General features: G+C 42.6%; 1 protein-coding gene across 1 annotated transcript in view; it reads left to right on the top strand.

Moving 5' to 3' along the window:
- The window catches only part of LOC111225256 (transmembrane and TPR repeat-containing protein 2-like), an 87,573-nt gene extending 60,892 nt beyond the window's left edge, over positions 1 to 26,681 (top strand). Inside the window, exons 3-12 of the mRNA XM_022750015.1 lie at positions 1,022 to 1,868; positions 3,436 to 3,550; positions 4,104 to 4,189; positions 5,945 to 6,129; positions 7,353 to 7,431; positions 10,344 to 10,465; positions 15,828 to 15,909; positions 17,592 to 17,706; positions 21,280 to 21,343; positions 26,170 to 26,681. Of these exons, the coding sequence (XP_022605736.1) occupies positions 1,022 to 1,868; positions 3,436 to 3,550; positions 4,104 to 4,189; positions 5,945 to 6,129; positions 7,353 to 7,431; positions 10,344 to 10,465; positions 15,828 to 15,909; positions 17,592 to 17,706; positions 21,280 to 21,343; positions 26,170 to 26,349 (1,875 nt within the window). The 3' untranslated portion in view covers positions 26,350 to 26,681. The remainder of the gene's footprint in view (positions 1 to 1,021; positions 1,869 to 3,435; positions 3,551 to 4,103; positions 4,190 to 5,944; positions 6,130 to 7,352; positions 7,432 to 10,343; positions 10,466 to 15,827; positions 15,910 to 17,591; positions 17,707 to 21,279; positions 21,344 to 26,169) is intronic.
- Positions 26,682 to 27,382: the final 701 nt, after the last annotated feature.

Raw genomic sequence — 27,382 nt, 5'->3', positions numbered from 1 at the left:
AGGGTAATGAGAAGTTCTCCCCCATGTTGCCTTGGGTTTAAGTTTAAATAATGAAAAGGTTTAGATCTGAGAAAACATCCAGGACCATGATGCCCTCAGGATTTAGATTCAGACTACGGAGACTAATGAAACAAACCACTGCTGCATACCTCATATTTTTGTAATCTATATTTTTGTGCCTTCTGTGGTACTGAATTATTTCTCATTTTTGATGTATTTTTGCAGCACAATGCAAGTTAACATTGCAGGATATGAGTGGACACTGCTGTGAATGCTTTAGCTGCTGTTTTTAGAAAAAAAAAAAAAAAAGCTAATTTTTCTAAGTTGGATTTTCCAACAACAAAAACAATGAAAGGTCAGTTGGTCTTAAAAGTGGAACATGCTTGTGGGGAAATATGTCCAGTCACTTTTCTGTGCTCTGCCAGCAAAGTATTAAACAACCAAACACACTATAAATATTTCATAGGCATTTCCACACAGCATTCGAGAAAGTGTTTAATATCAAGTCAGTAATATGATGAATGGGGTTCATGTAGTTGCGTTTGTTTTGATACATCTATAGAGGCCATGAAAGATGTTAGTCTGCCATATTTTCTTCTTACTTGGCTTGAAAAGTTGAAAAGAGTCAATAACAGAACAGAAATAGAGGGCACTGGACTGTTCTTACTTCACAGGTTTCCAAAAACATCAAAGCAGCTAAAACAAAAGTTTTTGACGAATCGCATCAAAGCGACTCTACTTAGTGAACCCTTTCTAAATTGTCCTTGAGCACTCTTTCTGCTCCAGATGGCATTATGCAGCTGTACTGTCATGGCCACATAGTGATGTGAGATCAGACATTCCTTTGTTCGACTTCCAGTTCATAGTCTGGGTCAAAGTAAATGTAAAGGCATAAGAGTCATAAATATTACAACCACCCAGAAAACGAGGTTTGGCTTGATGCTCTCGTAAGTGCAGTGTATTTTCCTTTCCAGTGGATTGAGGGTTTCAGTCCTGTTTCTGTGTTTGCTTTGTCTTTCAGAGAAAGAACGTCCACCTGCTGCTCAATGTGTTTTTGCTGGCAGCCTGGGGAGCCGTCCTGTTAGCCTGCCGTTTCTACTGGATGGGCAACAAACCGCCCAACTTCTCCAACTCCGACAACCCGGCAGCCGACTCCCCCTCGCTCCTCACCAGGACGCTAACCTTTTTCTACCTGCCCGCCGTCAACTTTTGGCTCCTCCTCTGCCCGGACACGCTCAGCTTCGACTGGTCAATGGACGCCCTGCCTTTGATCAGGAGCCTGGCTGATTGGAGGAACTTTCATACAGTACTCTTCTACCTTGGGCTGCTGTTGCTGGCTTGGTTCGGCCTGTGGACGCACCACGCAGCCAAGGGCAAGGACACGAACGGAAAAGCGCAACATTACACCAATGGCAGAAATGGAAACAGTAACGGACACAGTTACCAATATAACAATCACGAACATATGAACAATTCCCACACAGGTGCTCACATTAATAGTGCACAAAACGGTACCAAAAAGCACTATGAGAGCAGGACTCCACTGCCCACCACTGAAAATGTTGTGGTGTTCTCTTTAGGCCTGTTGGCTATCCCCTTCCTTCCTGCCACAAACCTGTTTTTCTATGTAGGGTTTGTGATAGCGGAGAGAGTACTGTACATCCCCAGCATGGGCTTCTGCCTGCTGGTCGCAGTGGGGATGAGGTCCCTGTACGTCCGACTGCGACGCCGGTCCTTCAGGACGATCTTGGTGTACTGCAGCGCTGCCATGGTTCTTCTCTTTGGCGTCAAAACTGTTTTGAGGAACCGGGACTGGCAGAATGAGGAGATGCTCTACAAGTCAGGGATTTATGTCAACCCTGCTAAAGGTAAGGCCCGACTCGGATTGCATGCCGTCATTCAACTTAGCATGCGCAAAGGTGCAACTGCTCCAACATGAGCTCAAACACTCTTTTATGCGCATTCCCAATTCAACCCCCCCCCATCATACGTGGTTGTCTGAATAGCATGAGCAAGCTTTAAGGTTTTGAATTTGATATGTGTACTGTCTTTCTTCTTCTGCCGCCCTGAATAATTGAAAGTAAATCTGCTGCAAAGTGTCTCCTCTTCATCACTCAGCCCTACCACAGGATACATGAGTGCTCACAAGTCGTAGAGGCAGTGACACCGGTGTGACCTTTACCACTCAAGGCCGAATTCCTTCTAAAAAAAAAAAACACCACAGCAAAGTTTTGTCTCCTTTTTCACACATCTTCTTATACTCTGCATGCAATGTGTTTCATGACACCACATGCCCTGTCTCACTTGGAAGGGCACCCGTCACCCGTCTCTGATTGGCACTTCCAACAGCGGATAAAATATTCAATAGCTTTCACATCCAAGGTCATCAGACACAGATTCCTATCCACAGCAAAGTTCTCAGAGCAGGCTGAGCAGGGAAGCAGGGCAGGGACTCGCAAAGGCAACAGCAGGACATGTTGTGTTAGCTAATTTCCCTTTCAGATTCTGTAGCGGAGCTGAGGCATGACAGCTGTTTGTTTTGGCAGGCCATCAGCCGAACAGAGCAGCAGCAATGTCCCCGACTCACATTCATTATGGCTAATATGAGAATTGAATGGAAGTCGGCCTCACAGACGCAGACACACCCACTGGATCTTTTGAACTGTGAAATTTGGGGATACACGAAACAACTTCATGAAGTCATCTGTGCAGCACTGGGTGTTATGAGTAGAATGAAGGAAGCTTGAGTTTGTTTTTTTTTTTGTTTTGTTTTTTTTGTTTTCCGTCTGCTTTTATTTATACTGAATATTCTTCTGGGATTTCATAGATGTTAGGATTTTTGAACAATTAAGTAAATACATTGCTTAAAGCCACACTGCAGAGTGTAGCACTCACAATAACACATGTCAACAAAAGCAGCGTGAGCCAGGATTTTTATCTTCCTTTTCTATATGACTAGTGGAGATGCAAGGGGGGGGAGCAGTATCTGAGGGTTTACACTAGTGTTATAATGCATGACGCTATAACAATGCACAAATGCCTCTTTAGGCATACCTGTCAGATACTGCATTGTGCCATTCAACAGTAAAGCCATTAGCTGTGCAATAGCACTGTGGTGGTCTTCTTTTCATACACACACTCACAGGCTGGTGGTTTTGGCACAAAGCTCCCCCAGTGTGTCATCTCGCTTTACTCATATGTCTGGGTATACCAGCGGCAGCAGAACAACATCCTCTTGAGAGGTTAAAAACTCTGATCCCATGTCAGCGTGAGGCTGTGAATAACAAAAGAAAATTATTACTTGCCACAGAAATTTCTCTCCTTCTTCTTGTCAGCCTTTTAAGATTCGGAAAAAAAAGTTGCTATTCAAGAAGGCTGTCGCACATTTTCTTTTTTTTTTATTCCGTTTGATTAACTGTTTTTCTTCGCCCTCAGCATGGGGCAACCTTGGAAATGTGCTGAAGAGCCAGGGCAAGATGGAAGAGGCTGAACAGGCGTACAGAAATGCTCTGTACTACCGCAGCAACATGGCTGACATGCTGTATAACCTGTGAGTTTACCTTTTATCAGAATCTTATGATGTCATTTCTGTTTTCTTATGCTGAATGCTCCAGTTCTCTCCTGTAGATGTGAAAATGTGCCTGCAAGGCTTAGAGATCTTTTGTGCTTGTATACATGTCTTTCTTTTGAGTGCGTCTCCACTCCCAGCTGTTTCACAAGAGTGTGTGTGTGTGTGTGTGTGTGTGTGTGTGTGTGTGTGTGTGTGTGAACAAATGGACGAGCTCTCCATTTCCTTGCGTGTGTTCATTGATCAGAGCTGTTCCCTCAGAGGAAGTGTCTTGTATTCCCCGGAGTGCTGTCTGTCTGACAGGGTTATTAATGATGCTGTTTTAGCCGGAGGGGAAAATGCAAAACATCCACAGCCAATACTCACAGTGTGCTCAAATGTCTGTGGTTTGCTCAGATCTACTACCCCCCCCCCCTCAAAGTTTTATCAGCTGCTTGTGTTCTTGTCTACTTGTCTAAGCCTAACAGAGGCTTCTAAACTTTAAACATTTGAGTTTTTCAAGCTGTCGTTTCTTTCTTTATTTCGTCTGTTCCAGCGGTTTGCTGCTGCAGGAGAGCAACAAGTTCTCAGAGGCGCTCCACTACTATAAGCTGGCCATTGGGAGCCGGCCAACTCTGGCTTGTAAGTACAGCTCTTCTTTTTTATTGACAATCTCCAGCTCTTGTGGTTGTGGCTGTGCTGTGTCCAGGCAACAGTGAACACAGGCTGTGGTTATGTGAAGGGAGAGGAATAGGTGGCAAAGGGCAGTGGGTATACGGCTAAATTAAACATTCAACACAGCTGCCAGACTGGCTTTCAAAGCCAAGACGTGTCAACAGATCAAGTAACTGCATTATGTCATTTACTATGAATTCAGACCGTGACACTCATTTCTTCTTCTTCTACCTGCTACCCCTGCTTCCTTACATTTACTAGTGTCTCTCACTTTCTTGTTGTGTCTTTTACCTCTTCTTTGCTTTCCTCTCCTTCACCCCAACTTTTCTGCTTTTCCTGGAATAAAATCTTCCATACATTGTCATCTTCAGCAGGTTGACTCCCTGTTTAGAGAGAATCGCTCACAATTTCACCTGATCATGGAACAAATTAGCTCCCTATTGTTCCAGGCATTAGTCAGTGACAGATAAACAGAGAGCCTTAAACGTCTCTTCCTTTTTTTTTTTTTTTTTGCCTCTGGATTAATTATAGACCTAATCAAGATCGTGGTTAGACAAAAAAATTTCCATTCAGCATGCAATTATCCAATCTGTTGGCGCCGATAACAAGGTTAATTAATTACCCCAAGCAGCAGACAAGTTGAAGACAGAATGAGAATGTGACAGTGAAGCTGGTTTTCTTTTTTTTTTTCAAGGTTACACCATTACTCACTGCCTAGTTGGGAGCTAACTTGTGCAAACTGTAGCATTTATATTTAATATGTAGAGCAGCCCTGCTCTTTGATAAAGTGCTATTGATTCCTGTCACATTTTGTGCACACAGAAAATCACTTTAGAAGGCTGATGAAATTGGAAAAAAAAAAAAATAGCTTTTCTCTGCCCGTGGTTTTTGTTATCTGCTCCACTTTCAGTGCAATGAAAAAAAGTCTAGATATTGACCATTGAAAGCAACACCATGTAAGACAGATAAGACTGTGAGGTGTGAGGAAGCTTTTGAGATAACGAATTGCAAGGACAGAAGAAGAGGAAGGTAAATTTCTTTGTAGGAGGAAAAAAAATAGGCTGTTTGATTCTCAGCCACGCCTTTTAACTTGATTATATGTCAGCGCTCCATAGAAGAGCCTTCCAGAGTGATCTCCTGTATCAAGTTAATTTATTCCAACAGCCCAGGCTTGATAGGGAGTTGTCTGGAAACGCAGGTCCACAGAGACTAATTACACTGCAGCTGCTTATCGATCATTAGATGTTGTCGTTGACTGCTCAAGAAAAAAAAGTTTAACAAGCATCCAAAGTGTCCCACAGGGTGGATGCAAAGGTCAAACATACAGAACAATAAAGTGTGAAAAGGATTAACAGCGGGTCATTGTTCGAGCCTGAAGATCTATTTCATATAGAGATGGTCATTACTCACCTTTTCAGCGCTGTTGATTTCTGTGGCTTCAGGTCAGGGAGAGACACTTACGTATGTCAAGGAGCTGACCAACTAGGGAAATTAGTCACACACACACACACACATGCACACATACACACACACACGCACACACACTTACATTTGAGGAATCCAAGGAGCAACATCGTTCTCCTGACAGAACTAATCGTGCTTTTTAAAAAAAAACCCATATACATGAACATTAAAAACATTAAATCTTAGTTAAATCAACGTCAGTGTTCTGCCCAAACTAACGCTTTTCTCTCTGTGCATTGTGTTGTTTTCCCCAAACAGCGGCCTACTTGAACACAGGCATCATCCTGATGAATCAGGGTCGCCACGATGAAGCCAAGCGCACCTTCCTGACCTGTGCCGATATCCCCGATGAGAACCTGAAGGACCCCCACGCCCACAAGAGCTCAGTCACCAGCTGCTTGTACAACCTGGGCAAGCTGCTCCATGAGCAGGGACATCAGGAGGTAAAGACCCAAACTGCACCTGTATGCTGCAAAACATGCTAGCATGCTGGGCATTAGCATTAGCAGTCTTAGATTCACAGAGTTGCATGGTAATGTTGATCAGAAAACGTGTATCTCACGTGTATCGATCAATGTTCATTTCCTCCTTGTTGAATAGTTGTAATAACTGGTGTTTTTATTTTAATTAAGCTGGTAAACGTGATAAGAAAGCCAAGATGCTATAGCATTTAACTGCCTTACCCATAGCTATCCATAACACAGAATATAATGTACACATTCTACATGTAAAATGAATCTGCATAACGTATATGTTGGCTCTTAGAAATATGAAATATAAAGTAGCTTGATTGCACAAATTTATTTTAGCTCAAATGTGCAGCAAAAACATAATCTGTGTAACATCTAAGAAACACCACCACCATTACTGCTGTAGGAGTTCAAAGCAGACTCCTTCGAATACAGTGCATGCTGGAAAATGTAAAACCACAGTGAACTGAGATAAAATGCAGGCATTTGTCCAAGGAGCCTTTGGGGGACACAGAGAAAATGCTCGCTTTTATATGGACATGTTCCAAAATTGCCTCTGTCATAGGGGACGCAGTGTCGTGTGCAGATAATCCTCAGGCTGTTTCTAACAAATTCACTCTCTTTCATGCCCTTAAAGACCTACAGTGCTGGCTAAAGTAACTGGTTTTCCAATGCTGCACATTTATACTGTACACAAGCACCGATGCTGCTGATTCAATCAGGAATGAAGCAGTAGAACTGCAGATTCAATAAAGGCCTTTATAAATAGTTGGCATGCTGGAGAAAGAGAACAGTCCCACTTCCTCTGACCTCTAACCGCAACATTTGCTTCAGCAATAAAGTAGTTCCACCTCCTTCCACCATTTAAACTCTGAGGGACTCTGAGGAGAATCGCTGGACCTAACACACTATACATATTAGATTCTGTATGAGTCTGTATGTGACACCGCTCTGGTCGTCTTAACAGCCGTGACACTGAGGATAGACCCTGTCAGCCGGGCTCTGTATGAACCAGCCTGCCGGCGACCCCCAATTCCACGCTGTGTATTCACAGTGGCAGGGCCCCGGCTGCTGGGGAGGAATGACTGGTTACCCCAGCGCCAGTTTCTCTGGCGGGGGTCTACTCCACTCTCTAATGCAAACAATCCCCCACCTTCTTCTTCTTTTTTCTTTTTTTTTATTTGTCTCATTCACAGGAGGCCCTCTCTGTGTTTAAAGAAGCAATACAGAAAATGCCAAGACAATTTGCACCACAGAGCCTCTACAACATGATGGGTAAGAGCTGCTTTTGTTTCAGGACCACAAACATAAAAGCTGTTGTTTTTTAGTGCGGAAGTAACAGCAGATGGAACTGAGGGTAAAGGGTTATTTTTGGACTGTTTTTGGAGAACTTGTCTATTATACATCATTCAGTTTGCTGTTCTGAGCACCTTCAAACAAAGAACCTCTCTGTTTCTTCTGGACAGGCAGCATCAGCAACCTAACTTCCAATACGCATTAGGAAGTACGAATTTCACTTACGAGGACTGTTTACAGCCGCAGCACTCACGCAGCTCTGAATGTGAGATAACCAGGGGTCACTAACCTCCACTGTGGAACAAGGATATCTCAGACATTTTTGGAATTTGCCCTGAAAACACAGGTTACATTACTCTTACGAGTTAAGTTTGTAAAAAAAACAAACAAAAAAAAGAAAAACATCAGAATGATTGTTGCTTGTGATTGTAGTTTTCTATGAGGAGGTCAAACATTATCCCTAACTCTAACCCATACCACTAGTGCTGTGAGAAATCAGAAGATGTTAAATCTGTGTTCAGATTGTGAGCTGTGAATCCTAAACCTGCGGCTTACAGTACGATCTCGGTTAATAAATATGTCGGTCAAGATCATTGTGGGCTTTGTGTAGCCTACAGTTTAGGTTAAGACAGGGCTAAATTATGCTGTTAGAATTCTTAAGGACTACTTGAAGAAAGTAGATTGTCAAAAAAATGTGCAAAATCAGTGTCAGATGAAGCCATTTGCATCAGTTTATATCAGTGAAATCCATGTTTGAGTTCATGCTGTTAAACAGTGTTTAACAGCTAAACAGCTTTACAATATCATTTTACACAGAGTTAATTTGCTTTGTTGGATTACAGCTGTAGAACAGCTGCTGCAGGCTCATTATAGCTGCTCTCTCTTTGCTTTTTTTTAACTTTTTTCCCCCCCCTCCCTCCTGCTTTCTCTCTGTCATACACATGCAGCTACTTAAACACACACACACTTCCAACCTGGGACGTCTGTAATCCAGATTTGGTAGTGCCACAGGTTCGCTCATGTGTTGGCAAAATGCAATTTGACAGAGCTGCTGAGATTATGTCAAAATGTTGATGAAAGTTCCAGTCACCGTTAAGGAGCAGCGCTGCGTCTGTAACGGAGGCACTGAGCCAGCGAGCTGTGATTTCTCCAGCTTAGCGTTGTTTCCTCGCTCAACTGATTTGCACATTTGGCACACCTGCTTGTATCTGTTTCCTTCCAGTCTCACTCACTGTGCTGCTCTCATGCCGTTTGTCAGACGCCAAGGAGCAGAGGCTTTCATCAGAGGCAGACCTGGGTGGTAATCTGCACCCTACTGGTCTCGCTCCAGCACTCTCTGGTGGGCCGAGGAATGTTCCACTCCGGAGGAGCTGGTTTTCAGCTCCTCGGATTCAATGTCACTTCTAATTGCACGTTGATGTTTGTGCTAATCTCATACAGAAGTCTGCTGCCATGGAGGCGAGACAAGTATTTCAAACCCCGTCAACAAATGAAGACCTGTGTATGCATTTTGAAATAGTTGGGGTTCATTGTAAATTTCCTATAACCATATCTATCACATTGACGATTCATTAAACTGAAACCCAATTTGGAAATACAATCGAGTGCTTTCAGTTATTGCACTTGTCAAAATGTCAGTTTGAAATGAAGAAAGTGACAAGCCAGCCATGGGAATATACGACTTGACAATATTGAGATTTGCGACATTTGTGAAATCCACTAATCCATTATTACGCTCTATGTGATGTTAGCTGTTGACAAGGACATTTTTGCATGTGTGACCGCAGTATCATGGATTTCCAGCTCTTGAATCTAAAACATGAAGCTGCACTGATGGACATCATCTTGAAAATATGTTCTCATGTATTACATTACATCTGGGGTGTTGGGAGTCTTAAGCCTCGAGCTGTATTTTCTCACAATGAAAGGAAGTTACATCTTAAATATGATGTCTTTTACATGCCAGCAGTATGTGTCAAGAGCTTTCATTATCGTTATCGCTCATTGGAGAAGGTTTGTCTGGATTAAGAAGGTCCAGCAGTTGTAATGAGGTGTGTGTCACCTGTTGCTTATCACAGTTTCTTATCAAGGAAGTGATTAGTCTCAATCCCCAAGGGATTAAAGTTTCAGTCCGCTCTAGTCTAAACAACGTGTCCACTCGTTCGGCTGCTCGTGAGACTCGGTGTAGATTGAAATGTAAACATGTAACCACGTTCGAGTGAAATTTTCAACACCTGTGCTACATTCACTTTCTGCCCCTAAATATGTTATAATGTTGAGTTTAACTGTGTTGTGTCCAATTACCAGCCGATGTTGTCAAATTCTTGCAATAATACAAGTGTTGTTGGACGGCTATGAAAGAGAGGTCATTGTTATTTCAGGTGTTAGCAGGCAGAGGGTCAGGTTCTGCAGTGGGGGGAGGTATCAGATGATGTCTGACAGACCAGAGAGTGTGAGGGAGTGTGTGTTATAGACTCACTTCTTTAAAACATCCACTAAACTGATCTTATTTCTATTCTAAGAACTTGAGTTGAATTATTTTCGAATTTAAGAAATCAAACATGTTCATTATTGAATGATATTCAAAGGTTTGCTTTTGTGAAAGACACTGAAAGTAGTCTACAAATCAAGTGTGAATGTTTTATATTTAAACAAAGCTAAACAATTGCTTCCTCTTAGTTCAGTGCCATGTATCACCCTATATGTAAAAAAAAAAAAAAAAAGGACTAGTTGATAAACAACATGAGCTTTGTGTTCCAACCCACTGGGATGAGGTCTGGCCTCAATACTGCTCTGTCATGCAAATCCTCAGCAGAGCAATGGGAAGATGTGTGATGTCTTAACCTCTGACAGCTTGACCCCTGACTCGACCCTCGCTTTGCCTCTCACAGGAGAGGCCTACATGAGACTGAGCAAGCTGCCTGAAGCTGAACACTGGTACCGAGAGTCCCTGCGAGCCAAGCCGGACCACATCCCCGCACACCTCACCTATGGCAAACTCCTGGCCATGACGGTAAAACTTTTTTTTTTTTTTGTGTCTGTGTGTGTCATCCTCCCTTGAGACTATTTTACTTTTGACAAAAGAAATAACAGTTAGATAAGAGAAAACACACACTTACTTAATTCAATACACTGAGGGCTTTTGCTGCTACGGCCTCTATTGGTCTGGTATGACCAGTATCACGCTCCATTCAAACTGAGGTCTGACGCCTGCCCCACTGACGTGGACATGTCTGCCTTTTTGCTTCCCTGACCCACCTCTCATTCTCTACCTGTGTTCTCTTCTTTCTTTTCACTTTCTTTTTATTGCGCTCTCTTTCATCTCCCCGGGCTTTTCCCCAGTTCTCCTCAGCTCTTTACTGACGGTCGTAATGTTCTCCTGAAGTCTCGACAGTTAATCAATAGTGCGTGGGTGAAAGAGAGCGAGGGAAAAGATTGGAAGAGAGTGAGCATGAGAGAAGAGGGTGGTCACATTGTATTTCTCAAGATGATCATCTCTGTCAGGGAGTAGCACTTCCTGATTAAAAATCTTGTCATGTCCGCCAACCTTTTTTATTTTGCTCCATGTAAGTTCTTCCTACGCCTTAAAAAGTAGCTCAAAAAGCTGCGCCAGTAAATTGTAACATTGCCCTAAAAAATAGAAAATTTAAATCTCTAAACACTGTAGAGAAATAAATCTGCATCTGCCCTGGATTTTAGGTCTGCAGAGATAATATCCGTTCAGGGTCACACAGCTGACCTGTGTCCCTGCAACCAAAGAAAAGGCCATCTGTGTTGATGGGACAGAAGCAGAGTCCCCAAGTTTACGAGGAGATGGTCATGTGTTCAGGTCATACAGTCATCCGTTACAGATCGCAGCTCGATAGGCGTGTTTGGAATCGAGCTGGCCGAGGGGAGCGGAGCTGAAAAGGACTGTCAGAAAAGAAATAAACAAAGTAGAGGAAGAGTAGCACAGAAGGTCAAAAGAAGGGTGGAGGCCTCCTCTTCAGCTGACACCCCTCTCTCCCACAGTCTGGGCCCTAATGAAAGGACGTAAATGTGTTCAAAATCCAGGAGCAGTGGTATCTGGAAGGCAAGGCTCTTCCTGGCTCTGTCCCTTTTCATTTCCCTTATGGAAACAGGGTTTTTTTCAAGTTCTTTTCATTTATACTCTTTCCAAATTTATGAACTTGCGTGTATCACAACTGAGTTGTGTGGAGGAATTTTACTGGCACATCATTTACCTAAATTTACTGGAAAGAACCTTATTTTTCCAACATGTTATAACGATGTTGAAACACATTTTGAATCAAAGAATTTACCCTTAAAGAAATAGTTTGACATTTTGGGAAATATTTGCCAAGAATTAGATGAGAAGTATGATACTACTTATTTACATGGTATTTGTATGGTAAATATGAAGCTACCACAAGCGTTAGCTTAGCTTAGCACATGAAAAAATACACTTAGCATCAGCATCTCACTAATCATGTCTGATGCGTTTAATCCAAAAACTGAGGTGGCTAGCTAAGCTAACTAACTGGTCGCTGGCAGTATTATACGAATATAATCCTATATATCAGTGAAGTGGATCATTGTGTGTCTAAATTAAATTGACCTCTTGCACAACACTAGATTGATTTTCCAATCTGCACTCAAACTGATGGTCATTTTAAATTGTAGTTCAGCTGACACTACAGACAAAAGTCGCTTGTTAAACTGACACGAATTCCTCTCTGAACAAAAGCCATCAGACATCAGAAAGTATGCGAAGCCAGGAGCTGTCAGTGAGAACAGTTTAGGAGAACAACACAGTTCTCTAGAGGAGAGTTAAGACTTGGTGAAGTGGACGCGGGTAAGAATTCAGTTGGCCGTGAAGAGAAACTCATTTTATTTAAGAAAGTGTTATTGATTCGGGAGGAAAGTAGAGTTCAAACCTGCAGGGATAATTCTCTGTAGATCTCTGACCATGATGGATGGTATTGGTGTTTTGAGCCCCTCTGATCCTGTGAGTGCAAATAATTCCATCAGAGCAGTTGTTTGGACAGGCTTAGAGATTCTTTAGCCTTGAAAACAACAATTGAGAAGCACAGACATTTATTTTAAAATGTTTGAGAAAATTTTTACCCATGAATCAGAGTCAGGGTACCATTTAATGCATGCTCCTCTGTTGTGGCTATGGCCCGTGTGCCTGATGACACCGGCGTTTAAGCATGATCAAAACCAGAGCAGGAAGTTGACCCGCTCACCAGCCCCCCGCCTCTATCATCCCCTACCTCCAAACTCCCTGTGGCACAACTGTAAGTGATGAAGACGCTTCAGATACTGTCGGGGGGTTTCAAGGTTCAGATCCCTGCGGGAGAGATGGAGGGGCTTCGAGATAAGGCTCGGCAGCAGGGTCAGAGAAGGGTGAGAGGATGACGGTGGAGCTGAGGTGCAGAGAGAGAGAGAAAGGGAGCAAAAGAGTTGCTGTGATTTGTGGGATGAAGGGAGGACAAAATAGGAGAGGAAGGTAGAGTTAATCACACAGATCAGTATCACCCTCCCTGCTGTGCTGACCCCTCCACACCTCCGCTGACACTGAGGGGGGGGGGGGCAGAATGTGTTCCGGGCGCTCTCTGCACTCACCGCAGGTCAGAGCTGGACACGGCCGCTGCGATGCTCGCAATATTGGATTCAGTCATCCAGTTGTCATTTCCTCAGCTAATAGGATGCAGGCTTCATCCATAATCGCATAGGCACCCACAGAGCCGGGGCTGAATCTACAGTTTATCTGATGTGGTCGGGAGATGTGAGGTGTGGGGCACGCACCGAAAATCTCAGCGTGTGTGTGACAAAAGGGAGGATATTGTGTCCACGTAATCAGCTGACTAGAATGAGAAGTGGATATAGTTCATAGAGAGTAAAAGGATAGTTTAAGGTGGAATACATTGTGTTCTCAAGATTATTGTAATAGATGTTGTTGATCCTCCGTCTTTTCATCTAGTGCCATCCTCAAGTTTTTTTTTCCAATACTTGAGCGAAATATCTTGCAACACATCAGCCTCAGCTCTGCTTTGTGTTTAGGGCTGATAAGCAAATGTTAAAACTGAGATTGTGAACACGGTAAACATTTACCTTCTATGAGCATGCTGGGGTTTAGCTTTTAGCTCACAGTGCAGCCTCACAGAGCTGTTGGCGTGGTTGTAAACTCTTTTAAAGTCATGTTTAGATACACTAGAGTTCTGCACAGGCCCTAAACTGAGACCTGAATTCAGTCTTTATCCCCGTCTTTAAGACTCAGCCCGACTGAACCCGATGGGTACTGCCAAATTTAAGACCCATCTTGTGTCACGGAACCAATATTGACTGTTCCCTTGCCAGGCATGTGCAGCACATTGGCTATACTCTGGCCTTTTTCCCCCTCTCCCCACAGGGCAATACATATCTTGTCGCAACATGCGACACATATGTATGCAGAAGGTGGGTACAGTCAGAGAGAGAACGAGCTCAGATCCTGACTGAGTTTGGGCAGCAGAACTTTAGCTTTAAAAAAAAGAAAAGTAGAATAAAAGAAAACATGATCATTTCTCTCTCTCTCTGTTCTGAGCAGTGATGAGGAGTTCACTCCTTTCGAGTTGGAAGCATTGCCATGAGTTTGACATCACAGAGAAAACAGTATAACAAGAGAATTGAACACGAGTGCTGGTTGAGTTTCAGGATTATTCATAGAGGCACACAGGTGAGCCAAATGAGTTATAATCCAAAAAGTTTGAAGATGAAAGAGGATGCAGTTGCCAGTTTAAGGGGGTGTAACAGCAAAGTAATATAACCAGTAGTGTAACAAATTGCCTGTCTAGGGAACTGTATAAGAACTGTAATAACATTTCTTTTAAGACGAGTTATGAGAAATGAGCAACTGGTTACTTTTTTGGATTCTAACTCCTTCCCATATAACTCACTCTGAGCATGGTCTCCATTAATATACTTGTCATAATCCAAATCTCCTATCCAGTCACAACTGGAACTCATTTCAGAGTGTGAAAGCTTCACTCTGAGGTTTAACAAACAGACGTAAGCCTCTGCTAACATAAAACCAGCTGGCCCTAAAACATATGCATTCCTCCATCTGTGAATTAGAGTATATAAATACACAGAGATGATGCTTCTCAGACTGGAACTGGGATCGCTACTTGGACGCCATTGGTTATATTAAACATATACTCAGCGCAGGTTTGATTTTTCCACAGCATCAAGGGGAAACCCCGCTCATGTATTTACATTAGAAAATTATGTATTTATTGAATCTGCAGCTCACTCAAAATGTGTACACTCGACTAAGTAAACAGTCATTAATACTAGACTGCACTGATTGGATTTGAACCTGTTCTTCTATTTGAGTAAACTGAAGTAATTTGCTGTATTTGACACTGAGTACAAGTACATTATTTTAACTGACTTGTCCAATCTTTCTTTAATCCCCCTTCATCTTTTCTGGTGCTGTAGCCTTGATAGGCTTGCTGCAACTGCAGTTTAATAATATGCATTATTTATGCAAAGGCATTATCTTTTAGAGTGAAACTCACACTTAATGGGCTGCATTGTTAATGCTAAAACATCAGCTTTTATAGATGAGTGCACATTGTTAATTGTTGATCAGATGGCATCTGGTGCCCAACTGAGAGTAGGAATGTGTCAAAGTCCCAGATGGCGCCTCTACTGGCCAGCTGCTCTGCTGTGTTTGAGCTGTGATTGGTTGCGTGTCACTGTCTCAAGGACCTGAGGGAGCTTTTGAGGTCCACAGGGGTTCAGTGATGCTTTTCCTCATCATGCTATGCACACCCTCCCAGTGTGGATTCTTTCATCGGAACAACACCGTGCACACAACCTCAGTATGCCTGTGTGTGTGTGTGTGTGTGTGTGTGTGTGCGTGCTATGTAACTCTGTGTGCTTATGCAAAGCTAAAGATCCCTATAGACACATGAGCCTGTCTGCCTCTTTCCTCTCCTCGCCTTTCCAACCCTCCCGCTCCATTTCTATCCACCGTTCTCTGCCTTGTTTCACGGCGGTCAGGCCACACACACTGGCAATCTGCGGTTATGCTCTGGAAGTGTTATTTGCACAGATAAAAGTGCGTAATGAATAAGCCTTTGCCCTGACTGTTCCACTGTGCCAAGGATGACAGTGTGTACTTTGACAGGACGACACATGAGCTTGAAAGAAAAACACTCGTGGTCCATGTGTTTCGTGTCTATTTATTAAGATTTATTGTTAAAGTAGGTCTGTGGTTTGGAGACGGACATTAGGTATACACAAAGGTATTTTGGCCATTGAGCTGAATGTGGTGTTTTTATAATGAGTTGTTCTAAGAAGCAGTTGAAACAATAATGACACCGTATTTAATCCGTCTCTCTCAGGGGCAGAAAACAGAAGCGGAGAGGTACTTCCTCAAGGCCATCCAGCTCGATCCCACAAAAGGCAACTGTTACATGCATTACGGTAAGTGTCGATTTTTATTTTCTTGTTTAACTTTCAATTTGACATATCCTGACTTCATTCTTAAGGCCGCAAGTATTTAATTTGGCAATTCAACACAGACGTGTGCGCACAAAGGCAGGAACTTCCACACCTCGCCAGGTCGTTTGGACAACAGTGTTGGCTGACCCTTTTGCCGTCTCTCCCTCTGATCAGCCGTGGTGTGGGTCTGTACGTGGTTAGTGGGGGATCACAAGAAGAGAGGATGATTTCCTCAGATTGTTCTCTTTGATTTGATGGAAAAACAGAACGTGACAATTTCAGCATCCATTCTTGTCTTACAAGATTTCTAGGACTCACGCACGACTTGAAGTTGCAGTGGTAACTCTTCGATTAAATGACATGTCTTAGTAAGAGTGAGTTTGAAAAAGGCTGACAAGTTAATAACTTCCTTCCTTTAAATGCTTTTAAAACCTCAGTCTGAAACTGCATTTTATGATGAACTGACGTGTCGCTCTCCCTGCACCAGCTCACATGTGGCATTTAAAGCAATCAATACACCGTGGTTAATGGTTTTATACTGTTTTGTCTAAGTTGTCACCTTTTTAAAGGTTAAGGAATGAGTTAATGATCAGATGAACCATGCTGATCTGCACAAAGACAGAGTGTTGCTGCACAGAAGAAGAGAAAGTTCAGAAAAAAAATTAATATAATAATAAATAATTCTGGGCTATATCGGGTTAACCTATTGGTTTTCTATCATGCTTTCATACTGTGATTGTGAAACAGGTATTAAATTGCATTCTGCGTGGTATTAAAAAGGCCTTAAAAAATCTCAGATTTAATTTAGTTTCTTACATTTGATTTTGTGACCCTGCAGAAACCCTGGGCTAAGGTCTGTGTTCAAAGCTAGACCCTCCAATATTCCCCTAAAATTCATAGTGCCGCATGATGAACAGGACTCACAATATCACAGAGCTTACACACACACATCACCTTTGAGAAATTTACGTTTAAATATAGCAGGGCACTCTTGGGCTCGGGCATTTATTGATGCAGGAACTGTCTTTCCTTTATTGCTTTGATTTGCTTTGATATCATAAACCCTCCATAGCTGCAGAGGTGTGTGTAACCCGGAGCTACTTTGCACTCAATCATGGTCTGAAGTCTCATTTTCAGTCCGTCTCTCACCTCAGGTCTAACAGCTTCAGTTTCATCCACAGTTATTAAGGAAAATATGCTTAGGTTCACTCGGTGGGTTAGCATCCTGGTACAGTAGTGGGGCTGACCAAAGTCAACAGGGTATTCATTCCTCTCTAAACCTGGCCCTTTGCAAGGGGTCCACCCCCAGTTCATGGCCTTGTCAGGCTTCCATAATCCCATCTCATTATGTGGGCCCACGAACTTTCATGGCAAAAGCAGGAACACCCGTAATAAAACACAAAGCTCCTGCAGGGAAACTTTTTCATCTCAAAGAAATAGATCAATCAAGGTCGACTAATCGGAACAAATGGGTCTGAGTGAAGGCCAAAGAGTGATGGTATGCTGCACTCATATCTAGTGTTTCAGCATATTATTTCAGGGGCAGACCAGGCTGTCCGTCCACCTGGGCCAAAGGCAACACTTCGAGGCTGAGTATCCCTCAGTGCCTCTGTGGGGATCCCTCAGCGTTTTAACCGTGCTGCTGTTCTCTCCTGCCGTGCCAGGTCAGTTTTTGTTGGAAGAGTCGCGGCTCCTGGAAGCGGCGGAGATGGCAGAGAAAGCTGCACGCCTCGACAGCGGGGAGTTTGATGTGGTCTTCAGCGCAGCCCACATGCTCAGGTGACTATTTGATTGGAATTCTCTTTTTCTTTTTTTTTCTTTTTATGTTTGATGATTTCCATAGCCACAAATGCACTGTATGTACTTTATTCTGTGTAGATGAGATGTGTTGGCCACAGTCTTGCAAGGCTGAGTAGAGAGGAGGTTGTGTATGAGAGGGAGGTCTACTGTCTGCACGGTTTATCCAGGGGCTTACACTTCTCCTCAGCCAGTGTGATTTACTTGGCTGTACTTTGTAATCCTCTTCTCTCGCTGCAGTGCCAGCCTGAGAGCTGCTGGTTTGTCTTAGCGTGCTGTGCAGCTATGTATCTTCATATGCTCTCTCTCTCTCTCTCCCTCTCTGTGTCTCTCTCCACACCTCTCTCCCACTCCATCTCACTATTCCTCTGCTGTCGCTGGCTCCTACTTGAAAGACGGCTTCCAAATCAGCGCAGGGTTCAGCTGATGAGCCTGAGCAGTGAAGCTTTAGCAGCCCACAAGCTGTTGTGTTTCTGAACACAAGCCACGAATGGAAATGTGTAAATACAGCCATGTGCCAACATACAGCACACTCCACCGCTGACTGAATAAACCTACAAAATTATATTAGCCAGTATAGAGATTTCCTTGTTTAAACTCATCGTGGCTAGCTCGGGGCTTTTGGGTTAGAATTGCTGCAGCCCTCTGAAGGGAAATACTTATCTTGAATCACCGGTTTGATAAAGCTGGCCGTGCTGTTCCCCAAAGTACAGCTTTGCTGCGCAGCTCTATGTGAGATTCTTACCCAGCTGCTTTATGCATAGCTCTTCCCCCCACCAGTCCGATCATGCAGGATCTTCATCTCCAGCAGCTTTCAGTATTGAGAGCCTCTTCCAGGGTGCAGACCCCTGGCAGCTAAAGAGGGCTTCAAGCGGTGTTGAGGGCTGAACTTTTCCTCCACTTGCTTGGAATGGGGTCCCCCACTCCTCCACAGCTCATGTCCTTTATGTTGTTTGTCTTGGACGCAGACATGGAAAGGCCCTCGGTTGGTGGGGACACAAGTGAAACTACACAGGGGAAGGGAAGAGATTAAAAGGAGGGGCAGAAGCTCTCAGATGTGCAAATGTGTTTTATTGCTCTCCTGAGCCCTTTGGTTTTTGATCATTTTACTTCCAAACTAAGAATTTCCTTCTGCCTCCTTTTTTGAACAGTTTTGATGTTTTTTTTTTAACCTAGCTCTGGTTTATAGTGGGAATATAGAACAGGAAAGGCATGGTAAGGCCTGTGGTGATGTGTTCGTTTTCCTCATTTCATGTGAAAATTACACTGTGACATCATATAGTCACATACAATCTGAAACTCAAAAGGACACACACAGGCAGTATATGCACCCACAGTTGACCTCATAGTTTCCCACACAAACCACATGTCTTATATGATAATATGGTACACCATATCTGAAAGATTACTTTGCACATTAGCATGACATGATGTTAGGTTTGCCAATTTGTGCATATTTGACTTTCCCCGTTCTCAAAAAGTGTATAAATTGGTTTGACTCAATAACCTTATGATGGTAATAAAAAAGAATGAATGGTAGTAAGTTACATTAGGCTTTCTGAGCATACAGTATTGCCCTCAGGGAAGAGGTCTGTGTTCAGTGTTGCATTCGAACACCGAGGATCTTACTCTAAAAAAATTTGATTCTGTCCTCAAGACAGATGGGACGGCTGCAGTTTAAGCACAAATATCTGGCTGATGTTGAAAATGCAATTTGTTCATTCAGTCATTAGCATCCAGCGGCGTCACGCTTATAAGCAGCACTGTCAGCTGTTGTGATTTGTGCATATCTGGGGTTAATAAAGCATCTCTAGACAACAAGATGTCAGGGTAAAAAAGATCAGTGGTTGAGTTGCTGATTTGAAATATGGTCAAGAATTTTTCCCTCCGGGGGATTTTCTTCTTTTTTTTTCATTCATTCCTCTTCCGTTTTCCCATCACTCTCTTTCCCTTCATTCCTGCGCTCTTGTAGTCTCACACTGACTCTTCCTCGGGTTTAAACCCAGGCAGCGGTTTGCATACTTGGCCTCCATTGTCTTCTGCGCTCTCACAACCCACAGTCAGACAAGCCGAGGAGGCTGTGCTGCTGCTTTGGTCGTGGCGTGGCAGCTCTCCAGTTCTCCTCTGATAATGTGTTTATAAATGTGATAATGATATTATAGAATTAGATTGGTGCAATTTTTTTCTCAGAGGATCGTACTTTCTAAATATTATGCTGGCAAACAAACATATGGTTGTGGTTGGACATGAAACCCACATTTATAATCTCAGGACAAATTCGGCAACTCGAGTCATTTTCTGGATCGCTGCTGGAATGTGAAATGTTTCTTTTTAACAGAGCTGGAAAAATTCATTTGTGCTAAAAGAAATAAACAGCAGTGGCATGTTTGTCTGTATATTTGACGTATGCTGATGGATAACATGTAGGATGGGATCAATATTATGTTTCTTAGTTATGTAGGTGGGTTTTATTATGTTGCAGCTAACTAAAAAACATAAATTCTCTACTCATGGAACAGTGAGGAATCAAGCATTTAGAACACATTAGACAGTGTCTTTCAAACCAAACATTTATATTGTGTGTGTACTTAGTCGTCTGACCTGGTAATCCTAAAATGAAAGCTCTGCCTTTTATCTGAGACCATATGGATGATGATCCCTTAACAAACTGCGACAGCCAAAATGAAACTGGTTCCAAAGGCCTCGCTTCCTTTGATCATTACAACTTAAGGGGCTCCACGGCCGGCCGTCACTGACTCTGACCTTGACTTCGTCAAAGTTTGTTTTCAATGAGACAATCGTTACCATCAGTGACAAGCATGCAGCTGTGGACCATAAAGGTGATTTCTGAGATATTAATAGCAGGAGAGGCCTTGTGACATAGGAGCCACAGTTTTGTGTATAACAGTAGTGGATTATGAGGTAAGATAAGAAGCGTAATATAGGACATTCCTGTCTTGACTGCAGGTTTTATGTCCTCAGGAATAAAGTATTCCTGGTACCAGGGAGTCATGCCGACAGGCCATCTGCTCAAAAAATCCTATGTGTCGCAGTGTGGCATATACGGCATGTTTTGGTGCATCTGTGCCATCCCTTCTGCTCTCCTGCTTGTTATAATAGTATGATTAAATGGTTTTGTCCTTCCATACTGTTTTCACATCTCCAGAGTTGCAGTATTCAGTCCAGTATGTCAACCCACAGTTTACCCCATCAGCTCTGTACTAGTGTAGGGTGAATATCTCAGGTCAGCCTCGGTTTGTTGATGAGTTTTCTTCATGTCCCCAATAAGCCAAATGTCCCAACCCCAGGCCTCAATTAGAACAGAAAGTGCTTGCAGTGCACCGCTCAGCACAGATGTTATCGAGTGAGAGATGCTATCGAACGAGAAACCTACAGGCGACTGGATCAGCCTTCCTCATCCCTCATGCTGTTCCCTCCCGCTATTTTCTCAGTGACCCCTGAGCGCTAGTAAACACGCAGGGTTCAAGGCCTCATCCTAAGCCAGGAGCAATAAAGATGAATAATGATTGCCTCTCTCTGTTTTCCCTTTTGCAGACAAGCCAGCCTAAATGAGGCAGCCGAGAAGTACTACGGACAAGCAGCAAGCCTGAGACCCAATGTGAGTACAACCGCAGCTAGCTAATCACCGACATTACTGTTTACCCTGATGGGCACTGTGCAATCACAGTCTGGACGGCTTTTCCAATATTATTACTGCCTGCTCTGCCTTCTCACAACGGCCTTCATTGTCAGTGGATCTCAGATAAATAAGGGCAAGCTTTCGACTAAGCTCAGAGGTTTGTTTGTGCAGAATCCATCATCAACTTCAAAGGAGAGGCCCGGGTAAGCAAATTGAAAAGAATAATGATAATAACACTCGGTCAGAGGACTTTGACATCTTGAAAATGAATGGAGTCGAGCCTTTGAGAGCTGTGACAGGAGGGGGTCGAGTTGTTGGAGTGAGGGCCGCAGAGGGAGCAAAATATGTTTGGCATGTGGTCACCTTGTTTGTTCCTGTGTCTTGATTAGAAGAAATCAGTTCAGGATTAATGATCAAAATATATCTGGACGACATTATACAGACAATACAGTTTGGTTCTGCGAGCACACAAACCCTGGTATGATATATACAAACAAAAAGACAAAACTCGAGTATAACAAAAGGATAAAATTTAAAATTTCCACAGAAACCATGAAACTGAGCTCCTATCGCCTTTGTTGTTCTCAGTGTTGATGCAGTGTTCAGCTTTTGCCAGAGCTCTGTGTATTTTTAAATTCTGATTAAACCCAGATGGAAGGTAAGTAAAATCATTTTTCTCATTGCTCCAGTTCAAACCCATACATAAATAATGTAAGAGGACCACAGAGTTTTAGGTGAACTGTGGGAATGTTCCCATTAGTTCTATTTCATTAGTGGTACACACTCTTTTTTCATGCTGAGAGAACATCCGATCGCTACTCACTTGTTTCTCTATCTATAGAAGTTTGGAGATAAAGAAAGATTTGGGAATCTTAAAGGAATAGTGTGAATTTTTTGAAATAACAAACAAAGCTAAGCTAATGGAAAAATAGGAAGTTACAATAGCCCTCAAAAACAAGCTAACAAGCTAACAAGGTGCTGCTCTCTTCTGCTGTCTGGTTCTTACTGTGCAGAGACATTTTCAACCATATTGTGCTGCCCCCCGATAGATATGTACTTCTATGAAATACATGCTGTAAATGTTTTTGTTTCCCACAGCTCTGTTTCCAAGGCCAGATCCGTGTAATTTTCACATGACCGTTTCTTGGCATCTGTAATTGTACAAACACGCATTTGATGTCCACATCCAAACACAGAGGCAGTTTTTTTTTTATACCCCTACTTGGTTACTTTTGCCTGGATGCCTTTTGGCGTTTGTATTGCTTACAGCTGAGGCACAATTGTAATTTAGCATCTTCATCCATCTTCTTTACCATTATCCTTTGTTCTTTGCGATGCGACTTGACTTAAGCCATGTACCCTGTCCATCTTCATTTGTCATTTCATGCTTTACTGCGGCTTGACTCCTCACTCTCCAAAAGCACTGGTGGTTTATATTAAGCACACATGTCTGCTTGCTCCGAGTGAGAGAGGACAATTCCCTCCATTCAAGGGATTTAGTCCTTTAGTCCTACAATCCCCTCTATCTAGACAAGCTAAATCATATCGGATGCTTGGTTTGCTTTGGTTGCTCTCTGCACCCTATGACATCTGTCCTTTTGAGAGTTTCCCATTCTATGTAGATATTCTTTACTTAAATGCCATTCTGGAGTCATTATGGTCAGGTCATTCCCCAACCTAGCTTCACATTCAACTCTGGCAGTCTTAATAGCATATGTTGCTTTACGGCCCAGGCTAATATGCTCCACATCTGGCCATGCTTCTGCAAGCATACATGCCAGTTTTGGGAAGGGTAGGGAGGCAGAATGGTTACAGAGCAGCAGGAAATGAGGAAAAAATGAAGGCTTTTGACAAAAGAACATTTTGCGGAGTGTTGCAAGTGTTGCAAGGGCAAGGAAGAATGCAGGAGAAGGGGAATAAATCACAAAAGTCCTAGCTTTATAAAGTAGGGGGATAAAGGCTCGGGTGAGGAAAGGTGGGAGCCTACAGGGGAGACGGGAGGAAGGAAACTAAACTTGGGAATTGATAAGTTCTGCATGGGTGGAGAGAGAGGTCTTTTGAACCTCCGTTGTGGCCGCACTGAGAGGAAAACCAGGAGTCACTTGATTTTTTACCCAGGACTCTTTGCTCAGCGCTTCATATGTTACGCCACTCATCACTATCTATCCTGGAAGATCGCAGAAAGCTTGCAATAGAAGCATGTTAGCGTCGGCCTGTTTAGGTCAGCTCCTTCTGCAATTTTCCTGTTTGATTTGTTTCTCCAGCAACTGGACAAACTGGCCTTTGTTTTTGACTCTGGCTTCTCCTACGACCTGTGTCATTTCTAAAGGGAAAACTTTAAAACCATTGTCGTACCCTGTGAGATCACTGCATCACCACAGGCTAAAGAGAAATGATACAAGAAGCATAAATTGTCGCTGAAACATTCCTGTGTACATTTGCCAGCAACCAAATCAACAGACGCCAGGAAGCTCAAGGAGCCAAGCGGGGAATTATTCGACCATTGTCATTCTCTCACTTGAATGTCTCCAAAGTCTGCATTGATTCTGAGCCATGTTACCTAATGAACTGACTGACCTCTTAGAAATACACTGAGGCTAAGGGATGATTGCACTTCACTTAACATTGAATCCTCAACAACTCCACAAAATGGCTTAAAGACTAATTTTCCAATATACACCTACACCACTTGTCACTTCCACATTGCAGACACAGTATTTATGTGTCACTTTCAACTATGTCCATATGTATAAACAGTTATATTTTGGCTGGTATTTTCTGGACTAGTTAAAATCCCTAACTTGCAAATTGATCCCCCAGCGTTATTTTGTGGTTTGACCCTCAAATGGCGAGGTCAAACTGAGGGTAATTTATAGCACAAACAGCCTCAAAATTACCCCGACCATTAAAGTCAAGAACTCCTGTGACTAATAACTGAAACACTGAGGGAAAATGTTTTTCTAGGGGATAAATGTAATTGTACAATATTAAGCGAGTGGTATCTAGTAATTTAAAGCAAAGCATTTGGAGCCATGGAGCAACAGGAGTAGTGTTGGTCATGCCAGTCGCCTTTACTTTGGCCAAAGCCTCTGCAGCATGTTTTATATGTGTTAAGGTAAGAAGTGGCTCCTCTCTAAGGGACAATAGGATTATCCCAGAGTCTGTGTTCCCATTGAAATTCTCATGCATGGAGCATCATTCATCCAAGCTTGACACTGGAAAAACAGAGAGATGTTTTGAGAGTTGAGAGTGAGACAAGGGTCGAACAGTCCAGCAAAGTTTCACGCAAACTACAGTCTGGACGAGAAGGTGCATGGATGACTATGCCTTGAGTATAAACTTCGGACTCACTTTAATAAAAACAAGTGTTTTGGTTCAAATAGAGTTTGTTAGGTGTTTACTTATTGTAAATATAAATCCATTAACTGAATTGGATCAAACTTTTACACAAAGAGCTTTTCATAAGATTTTCATGTTTTTAGTATGCTCTTACATTTTTTGCAGAATTGCTGTTGATGTGAATGGTTCACATTTCCACGCATTTTCACATGACATTCCACAGATTTCTCATAACATTTATAGAAAAACACTTTTTCTCTCATGCAAAGCGTGTTGCTCTGAGAATTACTCTTGATTACTTAATAGGCCGTGAGAATGAAACTGAGCCTCGGGGTAGAGCACATCAGTAGATGCCACAATCGTGTGCCATTCCATGTGACAATGATGTATGAGGCGATAATTATAGGAAAAAGTCGCAGCCACTGCAGCGTAAGCACATGATTGGCCATTTTTACTAACACTGTTTTATTTGAGCATTCCTTGTTTCCAAGGAATTAACGATTACAGAAATTACAATAGTCTGAAGCAGTAAAACAGTAGCTTCTTGACAGGATTAGACATCTTTTCCACACTTCATACTAAAATAGAGATCAGATGTGGACCCTCCCTTACCGTGATTGCACACCAGACACTTACTCCTCATGACTCACCCACCCGCTGCTGCTGCTGCTGCTGATGATTTTACCCCTTGGTACCAGCAGGAATATACAGTATATTCAGCTAGATCCACTTAAAAGTGGTGGTTGCTCACTCCGACATGTGTGGCCACAGACAAGACACAGGGACACGCAAAGCAGCGTGGTTACCAAGCTCCAAACACTTCGCCGCAGCCTGGGTGATCTGACAGACAGGAACCAGTAGCGTGCTGTATAGCCTCATATGATCACCAAATGTGCTATTACTACACTTTTTTTATATTTCAAAGGACAGTATAACTGTTTCTATTTATCTACTTAATTTATTCATCCACTCTGACGTTTTTCCATGTTTTTGTGAAAAGATTTGCATTCAAAAGTGTTTTAATCTGTTCAATGTCCAGACAACAATTTATTGCATGTGATTCATTGATATAAAACATTTCTGGTCAAATTCCGTTTCTGTTGAATTATTCATACCCCCCTAAGTGTGAATCGAAAGACTTGATTTGCATTATTCATCTCATCCATTCATGGCCCCTGATTTGAATTTTTCAATGAATAATTTCTTCAGTTTAAACAGAGCGTTTGCGGTGAGTAAATTACTGTTGTTGTGTGTGTATCAGGTCACTCTTTCTATTTCTCAGGAAGCTTTGTTAATGCCCACTGTTGTATACCTAATTCTCAATAACAGTGTAGAACCCTGCATTGCTATTATTGAAGAGAACAGACAGTGCAACTTTGGAACAAAACTTGAAGCTCGCCTGAGGCGCATTCAGCATGAAACTGATCTCACCCCAAAAATGACTAAAATCTCTCTTCTGGTTTCAGTATCCTGCAGCGTTGATGAACCTGGGGGCCATTCTCCACCTCAACGGGAAGCTGCAAGAAGCTGAAGCCAATTACCTCCGAGCACTTCAACTGAAACCTGATGACACCATCACCCAGTCCAACTTGCGTAAGCTGTGGAACATCATGGAGAAACAGGGCCTGAGGACCACGAGCCCCTGAGCTCCTCCTGCCCGCCTACAGTACCTGCCATCTGTACGCCAGACCTGGAGGAAAGGACGGCCCACGCGTTGCTTATTCACTCTTCTCTTCCAGGAGGGATGGAAGAGACTCAGGGAGGATGTTTGCTCTGAGAGGCCATGACTGTGCCGCACAGCCCTCCTAATGACTCCTGAGCTCTGCATACACCTCAGGCCAGCAGCTTTCCTCAGAAGCATTGCTCACAGTTTGGCTGGTGCTGCACAGTATTTGGACTCTTTAGAACTTTCCTCAAAATTAGTGCTCTCACAGGAACCATTTTTTTTTTCTTTTCTTTTTCTTTTTTTTTTTTTTTTCTTTTTCTTTTCTTTTTTTTTTTTTTTTCTTTTTCTTTTCTTTTTTTTTTTTTTTTCTTTTTCTTTTCTTTTTTTTTTTTTTTACTTTTATAACTACAGCACTTGAACTTGAGGTGAGACCAGGTACATCCTCCAACATTTGTGATGAATTAAGTTTCTCAAATACGCAATTGTAGTTCATAAGGGTGAAATTTATCCCCGAGCTGTGCAAGATAAAATATAATGGAGAGAGAAGGATCTCAAGAGCACTGCACTGAGGGTATTTTCCATCACCATTTACTGAAGTCCTTGGTTTTATTAGATGTTGCATCTTGATAATGAAGAAAATAAGATTATATGAAGAAATGGACACCATCCAAAATCTCCAAATTAATGTAAATCAAGTTTATATCAGTAAGATCTCAAGTCTGTGTATTTTCCTCAGTGGGTTTGTTTTGCTCATGAGATTACACACGCTTCGTTATGAAGGTATGAAAATTAACAGCATTATTGTAAACCATTTGGAGCAGATGCCCTGACATTTTGTAAAAACTTGAAAAAGGGAATTGAATTTGTCAGTCATTACAGGACAACAATAGCCTCTGAAAGCTCCACACAGGCTGGATTTCGCCAAATGCAGCATGATTTGGCTGGAAAAAGGAAGTGGGACTTTCACATTGTTATGCCTTATAATAAAAGGTGTGAGTGTTCTTTTAGCAGTG

Source organism: Seriola dumerili, unplaced genomic scaffold (genome assembly GCF_002260705.1).
Source record: "Seriola dumerili isolate Sdu_G_001 unplaced genomic scaffold, Sdu_1.0 BDQW01000147.1, whole genome shotgun sequence".
NCBI classification, from domain to species: Eukaryota; Metazoa; Chordata; class Actinopteri; order Carangiformes; family Carangidae; genus Seriola; species Seriola dumerili.
This window is presented reverse-complemented; position numbering and strand designations above follow the sequence as displayed.